Source organism: Otolemur garnettii, unplaced genomic scaffold, assembly GCF_000181295.1.
Source record: "Otolemur garnettii isolate 467f Iridium unplaced genomic scaffold, OtoGar3 scaffold00152, whole genome shotgun sequence".
NCBI classification, from domain to species: Eukaryota; Metazoa; Chordata; class Mammalia; order Primates; family Galagidae; genus Otolemur; species Otolemur garnettii.
The window spans coordinates 4188989-4198981 of record NW_003852547.1 but is presented as its reverse complement, the minus strand read 5'-3'; the positions used below and the strand labels follow the sequence as shown (position 1 = coordinate 4198981).

The 9993-nt window shown below is 47.4% G+C and overlaps 1 protein-coding gene across 1 annotated transcript in view; it reads right to left on the bottom strand.

Annotated features, from left to right (window-relative positions):
* Positions 1–8258, bottom strand: part of DHX34 (DExH-box helicase 34) — a 30074-nt gene extending 21816 nt beyond the window's left edge. Inside the window, exons 1-4 of the mRNA XM_003799553.3 lie at positions 8235–8258; positions 6559–6723; positions 2375–3344; positions 1064–1375 (exon numbers count right to left, since the gene is read on the bottom strand). Coding sequence (XP_003799601.1) covers positions 1064–1375; positions 2375–3079 — 1017 coding nt within the window. The 5' untranslated portion in view covers positions 3080–3344; positions 6559–6723; positions 8235–8258. The remainder of the gene's footprint in view (positions 1–1063; positions 1376–2374; positions 3345–6558; positions 6724–8234) is intronic.
* Positions 8259–9993: the final 1735 nt, after the last annotated feature.

Below are 9993 nucleotides of genomic sequence, written 5' to 3'. Positions count from 1 at the left end.
AAAAAAAAAAAAAAAGTGATACATACACAAGAAGGAATACTATTCAGCTATAAAAAAGAATGAAATATCCTTTGCAGAAACATGGCTGGAACTGGAGGCAACTGTCTTAAGTAAAACAGCTAAGACACAGAAGACAGATGCTGCATGTTCTCAGAAGCAGGAGCTAACTATTGCACACACAGAAGCAGAGTGTGGACAACAGACAATGCAGGAGGGTGGTGGGGTCGTGAGTGATGGGAGGTTGCATGGTGGGCATCATGTGTTGCTCTGATGACATGTGTGCCGAAGAGTCTCATTTTGTCACCCTCAGTAGAGTGCAGTTGCATCACAGCTCACAGCAACCTCCAGCTCTTGGGCTTAGGCAATTCTCTTGCCTCAGCCTCCTGAGTAGCTGGGACTACAGGCACCCGCCACAATACCTGGCTATTTTTATTGTTGTTGTTGTTGTTGCAGTTTGGCCAGGACTGGGTTCAAACCAGCCACACTCTGTATATTGGGCTGGCACCCTACTCACTGAGCTACAGGCGCTGCCCAAGAAAGAATGTTCTTAATTGAAGAGATGGGAAATATAGGAGTAGAGTGAAGAGACATGCCCAGGATTGACCAGTGCTATGGTCTAGATCTTTGACCCTTCAAACCTCATGATGAAATCTGATCACAGTGTCTGAGGCAGAACCACCTGGGAAACATTTAGGTCATGCAGGCAGATCCCTCATGAATGGCCTGGTGCTGTCTTCAAGCTACATTGACTTCTCGATCTATAAGTTCCTCTGAGAGCTAGTTGTTAAAAAGATCCTGGGACTTTCCTCCACCTTGTTTCTCCTCTGCATTAGCCAGTTCCCCTTTACCTTCTGCCATGAGTGGAAGTGAGGCCCTCACCAGGAAGCCAAGCAAATGCCAGCACCATGTTGCCTCTACAGCCTGCAGAACCCTCAGCCAAATAAGCCTCTTTTCTTCATAAATTAACCATTCTTGGTTATGCCTTTACAGCAACACTAAACAGACTAATACAGCCAGAGACTAGGTGGGAGGTCTAAATGCCAGAGCAGAAAGAAGTACTCACCGTGATGGGGAACAGCCTCCCAGGCACCTGCACCACAGGGGCATTACTGAAATAGCTGGAGAACAGGCAGATGTTGATGGTGGCTGACATGAGGATGACCTTGAGGTCAGGCCGCTTGGGCAGCAGGCGCCGGAGGACACCTAAGAGGAAGTCGTTGTGGAGGTGCCGCTCATGGACCTCATCCACGATCAGGACCTCATACTGGGGCAGGTTGGGCTCCCGCTGGATTTGCCGCAGAAGCAACCCCACCGTCAAGAACACAATCTTGGTGGCTGCTGAACGTGTGCTCTCAAAGCGGATCTGGTAGCCGACCTAAAGTGAGAGGGAGGTCCAGTGTTGTGAGAAGACTCCCATTCCCACCCTGCCCAAATTGAAATTCTGAGCAAATATTACGCCTCCACATCAGATTATGCAGTCTAATGGGCCTGGGTTTGAATCTCACCTCTGCCACTGACCTTGAGAAAGCAATGCCATCCCTAAGAGACCCATTTTTTTCTCCCAGATGCTAATATACATAAAGTATCTGGCACATTGCCTAGGGTACATATATTAATTAGTTATAATAATAATAATTAACCTCTCTTTGAGTCCTTACTATGTGCCAGGAACTATTCTAAATCCCTCTTGTTGGGTATGGTGGCTCATGCCTATAATCCTAGCACTCTGGGAAGCTGAAGTGGGAGGATTGCTTGAGTGCAGTAGTTTGAGGCTGCAGTGAGCTATGATCGTGCCACTGTACTCCAGCCTGGGTGACACAGTGAGACCCTATTTCTTTAAAGACCAATGACCAATAGGACATTTCCAATTTTTGCTGTCAAAGTGTTACACTGGTAATTTTCATCGTACCTTTGTCATATGGCCCATATATAAGCCAATCTATAGATAAAGTTCTAATAGAATCACCACTAAGTCAAAGAATTAAGTGCTTAATTTCTATTGAAATGCCATGTAGGCCAAGTGCAATGGTTCATGCCTATAATACTAACACTCCAGGAGGCCAAGGCAGGAGTATCACTTGAGCTTTGGAGTTTCAGAGCAGCCTGAGCAAGAGTGAGACCCCGTCTCTACTAATAATAGAAAAACTAGCCAGGCAATGTGACAGGTGCCTGTAGTCCCAGCTACTCGGGAGGCTGAGACAAGAGGATTGCCCATGTCTAAAAAGTTTGAGGTTGCTGTAAGCTATGATGCCATGGCACTCTACCTAGGGTGACATCTCAAATGAAAAAAAAGACAAGACACTGCCATGTGGATAAGCAACCTATTCCCCAAGGTCACACTGGAAACACTAGAAACTTGGTATGTCCCATGTACCTGTGAGCCATATTGACTGAGACTCTCAAATCCAACACGCTTGGCCAATGAGATGCAGGCAATTCGCCGGGGCTGGGTGCATGCCACATGACTGAAGCCAGCAGCCAGAAGGTACTGAGGCACCTGGGTGGACTTGCCACAGCCCGTGTCACCAGCCACCACCACCACCTGATGCTCCCGCAATGTCTTTAGGATGCGGCTCCCATACTGGGCAATGGGCAGTGCTGCCCGCTCTCGCTGCAGTCTGGCCAGCCGCCCAAATGCCTGTTTCTGGCCAAAGTCTAAGTAGTGCAACAGGGCTCGGCGGAACTCGGACACTCTCTCTGGGGGCAGGTGCCTGCCTGGCCCCCGAGAGTCTCGCATGTCAGGACCAAGGACAGAGAGGTTGATGCGGTAACGAGGATCATACGTGTGAGGCAGGTCAGCCAGTGCTGGAACACTGTGCTTGGGATGCCCAGACTCTTTCTCCTCCTTTCTGGAAGTCTTGAGATTCTGGAATTTCTGCAGGCGTTCAAAGAAGGTCCAGAACTTCTGGCACTCTTCCGAACCCTGACGGATACAATTCTCTTCACGGAAGAAAGCATCTTCCAAGAGGCGACGTGTCTCTGGACAATGCCAGTCCCATTTCTCTAGGGCCTCTTCCTCCCTGGGAGCTTGGCGGTGGTCTTGGTGATCCCTGCTTTCCCTTGTTCTGGGAGGAGACATGTTGCTAACCACAATGCCGTCACAAAAGTGGCCTCAGTTCCAATTACCTGGACCACCTCCAGAGTAAGACGCCAGTGGCTGCAACAAGGAATTACTTTCTTCTCAAAAAGTGAATTTTCTTCATTTGTGGCACATGACTACCACCGATGGCTGAGTTAAGCGGCCAGGGGCCTGTTTGAGCAGGTGACACACAGGGTACCTCATGATTCCTACAGTGATCTTGGGGATGGACACAAGTTTATACTGGGTTCTCAGGATCTGGAGGCTTGGGAAGAGAACAGAAGGCATTCGATCATTATTAGAAATATTTGTGAAAAGCCTGCTATTTCTCAAGCACTGGCCTAGGAAAAGGAGGTAAAGAATAAGACCACTTGGGTCCTCAAAGATGCCCATGGTCACATGAAAGAGACACACACTTCCCCAGACTGACAATCCAGTGATGGGAGCCATGGGAGTGAGTCCAAAAGAGGTGCCTGCCCATACTTGGGAGTCAGGGAAGGATTCCTGAGAGGTCAAACATTCCTAAATGAGGAACAGAAGTCACATGGCCAATAAACAGCAGAACTTTGCAGTAAAAGGAAATAACAAGAGAGGTATGATATAATGGAAAGAATAAGGCAAGAGTTCTTTTTTTTTCTTTTTTTGACAGAGCCTCAAGCTGTCACCCTGGGTAGAGTGCTGTCACATCACAGCTCACAGCAACCTCCAATTCCTGGACTCAAGCAATTCTCTGGCCTCCGCCTTCCAAGTAGCTGGAACTACAGGCGCCTACTACAACACCCTGCTATTTTTTGGTTGCAGCCATCATTGTCGTTTGGCAGGCCTGGGCAGGATTCAAACCTACCAGCTCAGGTGTATGTGACTGGTGCCTTAGCCACTTGAGCCACAGGTGCCAAGGCAAGAGTTCTTAATGTGAGGTCCACTGAGCTTCAGGACATTGAGATTAAATGCAAAATTTTGACTGGGCACAGTGGCGCATGCTTATAATCCTAGCACTTTGGGAGGCTGAGGCAGGAGGATCACTTGAGGCCAGGAGTTCTAGATCAGCCTGGACAAGAGTGAGATTCTGTCTCTACAAAAATATAAAAATTAAAAATTAGCCAAGCATGGGCAGCACCTGTGGCTCAGTGGGCAAGGCGCCAGTCCCATATACCAACAGTGGTGGGTTCAAACCCAGCCCTGGCCAAACTGCAACAAAAAAATAGCTGGGCATGTGGCGGGCACCTGTAGTCCCAGCTACTCAGGAGGCTGAGGCAAGGGAATTGCCTAAGCCCAGGAGTTGGAGGTTGCTGTGAGCTGTGACACCACAGCACTCTACCGAGAGTGATAAAGTGAAACTCTGTCTCCACAGAAAAAAAAAAATTAGCCAAGCATGGTGGCAAGCACCTGTAGTCCCAGCTACTACAGAGACTGAGGCAAGGGGATTACTTGAGGCCAGGAGATTAAGGTTGTAGTGAGCTGTGAGTGTGCCACTGCACTCTTGCCCAAGTAACAGAGTAAGACCCTATCTCTAAATAAATACAAATTTTTGCCAGGATTATATTGTTTGTGTCTACCTGGCACACCCTTTTCTGGAGAACAGTGTCTACATTCCTTTGGAAAACAGCCCTTCCTCAATTCCACATGATTTAAGGGCCTTTAACCCAGAGAACCACTCTTGGTTGGGTAAGTGACATGGGCCTAGCCAATCAGGGTACTCTGCTCCCCCTTTAACTAGTGATTGGCTAGATAACTGAAAAGAGGCCAATCAGGACTCTTCTCTGGAATTTCACTTGGTTACTAGGAGACAAAAAGCTTTCCCTTCATCTAGTGTGACTACACGTTTGACATAAACTTGCAGCTGTTTGTAGTTCTGCAACATGATACGGTCTTCTAGAAATCTATCCTAGAGAAAGCCTGAACATGTTTACAACACACACACACAAATGGACACTGTTCAACTACAGGGAGGAAGGAGAAAGATGGGGGTAGGGGGTGGGGAGCTTGGCAGCATCATTTATTGCCTAAGGCTTAGTTCCCCTCTCCCCTACACAAGAAAATGCCATTTTGCTTAGTTTGGTTTTTGACTCTCAGCTGGAAAAGTCCTAATAAAGAGCATGCCCTCATATGTGCAATTTTCTGGAGGGAAGTTCATAACTCAGACTCTTAAAGAAGTTAATAACCTTTTTTGTTTTTGATAGTCTCACTTTGTTGCCCTCAGTAGAGTGCCATGGCATCACAACTCACAGCAACCTCAAATTCCTAGGCTCAAGCAATTCTCTTGCCTCAGCCTTGCAAGTAGCTGGGACTACAGGTGCCCACCGTAACAACCGGCTATTTTTAGAGACAGATCTTGGTCTTGCTCAGGCTGGTCTCGAACCTATAAGCTCAGGCAATCCACCCACCTCAGCCTTCCAGAGTGCTGGGATTACAGGCATGAGCCACTGTGCTTGGCCTGGTTTATAATCTTAAATGGGTTCAAAGCCTTCCTTGGGAAAGGCTCTGGAATAAGGCAGATCTGGGTTTAATCGCAGCCTTATCATTTACTAGGTATGAGCCCCCTGGAAAATCAATTTGAAATGGTTTTCTTCAACTATAAAGTGGGAGACAGGCCAAGCACAGTGGCTCACATCTGTAACACTTCCAACACTTTGGGAAGCTGAAGCAGGAGGATCACTTGCGGGCAGAAGGATCACTTCAGGCCAGTTCAAGACCAGCCAGGACAAAACAGCAAGATCCCCATCTCTACATAAAAATAAGAAAAACTAGCTGGGTATAGTGGCACATACCTGTAGTCTCAACTTACCCAGGAGGCTGAGGCAGAAAGACTGCTCATGCCCAAGAGTTAGAGCCACAATGAGTTATGATCACAGCACTACATTCCAGCCTGGGTGACAGAGCAAGAATCTGTCCCCATTTAAAAATAAGACAGGCCAGGTGTGGTAGCTGTTAATCCTAGCACTCTGGGAGGCCAAGGCAGATGGATTGCCTGAGCTCAGGAGTTAGAGACCAACCTGAGCCAGAGTAAGACCTCGTCTCTAAAAATACAGCCACCTGTAATCCCAGCTACTTGAGGGGCTGAGGCAAGAGAATTACTTAAGCCCAACCCCACGAGTTTGAGTTTGCTGTGAGCTGTGACACCTCAGCACTCTACCCAGAGCAACTGAGACTCTGTCTCAAAAAAAATAAAAACAAAATTGAGACAATATATCCTAAAACACTGCAATGTTTATCATATAGCTTAGTTCCCTTCTAAAAAGCTAAACAGTGACTAGTTTTCCCCCTCCTGTAACAGAGGTGACTAACATGAGGAAAACAAGAGGAACTGTGGCCTAACACCTGGAAAAAACATTCAACCCAAAGGGCCATAATTTCCCCTTCATACTGGTATTAGCAATTCTTCACCTACTCTGCCTTCACTCTCTCAAAGGCTATCATGGAACAGCTTAGAGATTGGATCTCTGCATTTTGCGGGGCAGGTGGAAGGAACTCAGACCAACCTGAGGAGTTACTAGAGGCAGATACAGATTTCAGGTTTTGAGGAAGAATTTGTGTGCTGGCAGAGTTGTTCTCTATAGAAACAGCAGCCTGTGGGGAATTCACATCACTGCTTGCTTAACACATGGGCAGGGTGATACTGGGTTGTTTCGGAAGGAATTCCCGTTCTAGGAGGAAAGAAAGATGAGGCCTTGGAGGGCTACTGTGATATGAGCAAGTGATTTTCAGAAAAGGGCAGAGACAGCATGTGCATGCTGAGCCCAAATGAAGGCATCCCATGCTTCTCAAAGAGTCTACTCTCTTAGGCTTTTAGATTGTCTAAATCCTCTAATTTCTATGTCTCTGACCAGCTCTTGGCCTATTTCTCCTAGGCCCCATGGCCCACAGGCGCTCCATCTTCAGGCCTCCAACTCCTTGGGCCCACCTTGCTCACCTCATCTAAGTCCATTTTTCAGTATGATTTCCCCCATAACCCAGCTGACTCTCTTCATCTCTCTTCAGTTCTCCATTTGTCTTTCTGCTTTTCTTTTTGAGTATTTTTTTTTGTTGGCTCTCCACTTTCGTCTCCCTCCAGTTCTCACTCGCCATCACCACCACTCCATTTCTCCATCTAATTCTTTGTCTCCCAATGATCTGAAGCTTTAATAAGTAACACTTACATACTGCTAACTCTTGTACATCTTCTAAATCATACACATGTACAAATTACATACATGCACGTACACTTTTCTCAAAACCCTAAAGAAAGTACTATCCTTCCAGGTGCCATAGCTCACACCTGTATCCTAGCACTCTGGGAGGCCGATGCAGGTGGATTGCTTCAGTTCAGGAGTTCAAGACCAGCCTGATCAAGAGCGAGATAACTTGCCAGATGTGGTGGCAGGTAGCTGAGACCTCAGGTGCTGAGGCAAGGGAATCACTTGAGCCCAGGAATTTGAAGTTGCTGTGAGCTAAGATGCCACGGCAGTCTAGCCAGGGCAACAGAGACTGTCTCAAAAGTAAGTAAATAAATAAAGTGGTGTATCAGCCCCCATCTTACTGAGCCAGAGACGTTAATTAAGTAGTAAGTGGCAGATATAGAATTCAAATATAGAGATTCGGGTTCTATTTCCTCCTTTCTCCATCATCTCCAATTCTTGTCGAGTTCTATTTCACTGTCTCAGTCTTTATCAACCTCTCCTCTCCCCGGTCTCGCTTCTCCATTATTTCCTTCTGGGAATACACCCACTTTGCTGGTGTGTCTTCCCGGTCGACCTCACACTCAACTTCCAATAAACCTCTACCAAGTTTTTTAAGTTAAAATAAATCTCTCCTCTCTCTGGTCTCTCTCTCTACGCTAACGTCCGATATTTCTTTCTGTATTTCCCTGCACCTCCCGAGTTCACCGTAAGACCTCGCTTCTCTCGACCTCGTGGCCTCCGTGCGCATCTCTCGGTAGACCCCAACAGCCCCTTGCCCACGGTGTCCCCGGCTCTCTGCTGTCCTACTCTCTCATCCTCCCCAGGCATACTCAGCCTCCATCCCAGTCCGTTTCTAGGCACCCCGCGCCTTCCTCCCACATTTCTTCTCATCTCAGAACTTCCCAGGCTCCTGCGATCACTTTCCAACTACACCCCACAAGCTCCGACACTTGCCACTGTCGGCGCGTGGGGTCGTCCCGCCCTCTCACCTCACTAACCAGCTCGAATGCCTCAACTTCCGGTGCCGATAGCTTCTTCCGCCCCCGCAGCCAGCCCTGCGCCTGCGCGCGCCGCCCTACAGCCAGGCGGAAGCTGCGAGAGGCCTGAGACCCACCACGCGCCTGCGCACAGTACGCTCCCCACCCCCTCCTTGCTTTGGTCGGAGCCTCAAGTGACTGCGCCCTCTAGAGGCCTATGGAGGCGTTGCGTAGAGACGTGCAAGCCCCTTTTCTCAGGCTGGTACCGGTCAAGGGCGGTCACCGGCGCCCCAGGATCACCGGGATTGCTGGGGTTTCACCTGGTGCCAAAAAGGTTGGGGAGCGCAGGCTTAATGTATATTGATAACACTGTAATACCATATAATTTTATGCTGATCCATACTTCCGTGTTACTTTTTAGTTTGATACTCATGTTGCATGTTACCTTCTGTTTGAGAACTTTGGGTTATATGGCCACTGGATCTAATCTGCTCAGACTACTTGAAACTTTTCTACAGCTGGAAAGGGTGAAGCTTAATAAAATATTTTATATAGGGCGGCGCCTTTGGCTCAGTGAGTAGGGCGCCGGCCCCATATACCTAGGGTAGTGGGTTCAAACCTGGCCCCTGACAAACTGCAACAAAAAAATAGTCGGGGGGCAGCGCCTGTGACTCAGAGGAGTAGGGCTCCGGCCTTATATGCTGGAGGTGACGAGTTCAATCCCAGCGCCGGCCAAAAACTGCCAAAAAAAAAAAAAAAAAAAAGTTGGGCGTTGTGGTGGGCGCCTGTAGTCCCAGCTACTCGGGAGGCTGAGGCAAGAGAATCGCCTAAACTCAGGAGTTGGAGGTTGCTGTGAGCTGTGACGCTACAGCACTCAACCGAGGGCGTCAGAGTGAGACTCTGTCTCAAAAAAAAAAAAAAAGTTTTATACAAGGAAGTATGAAGCTTATGCTGGAACTTAAGTGTTTGGGGCTCTATAGGAGTGTGGTAAGTGGAGTGGAAAAAACCAAGCAACTACAATTGGGTTTCCCTCCTCCCCCTAGATTTATAACCTCATTCTGCAGTTGAAAAATTTGGAACTTTCCACTGTTCACTGTGGATAGGAATAAAGTGATTTGTTAAAGAAAGCCATTTCCAGCCAGATACAGTGATTCCCACCTGTAATCTCTAGCACCCAGAGAGGTCAAGGCGGGCAGATCCTATGAGCTCAGGAGTTGAAGATCAGCCTGAACAAGAGTTGGACCCTCTACCCCACCGTCTCTATTAAAAAATAGAAAAAAATAGCTGGACGTGGCAGGCGCCTATAGTCCCAGCTACTTGGGAGTCTGAGACAGGATGGTCACTTGAACCCAGGAGTTTGAGGTTGCAGTGAGCTGCAATGTTGCCGCTGCACTCTAGCGTGGGTGATAGTGTGAGGCTGTCTAAAGAAAGAAAGGAAGAAAAAAAGGAAGGAGGGAGGGAGAGAGGAAAGAAAAGGAAGGAAGGGAAAAAAGAAAAGAAAGAACAGAAAAGAGCTATTTCTTACATTTTGAATTCTGGAAATAATTAGGGTTTGACCAAAGATAATGATGTTAACAATTGTATGTGGTATGAGATACAGTATTTTTTGAAGTGAGAATAGAAAAGCAGATTTTTTTACTTCCTTAAAAAATGAACTTAAGAACAAAAAAGGAAAAGTTACAAGAAAAGCAGATGACAATCAAAGAAATTTTACTTATCATTGCACAAAAATACATTTGAAAGTGCCTGTGAAATTTATTTTTTTTTCTTTCCCTTCCTA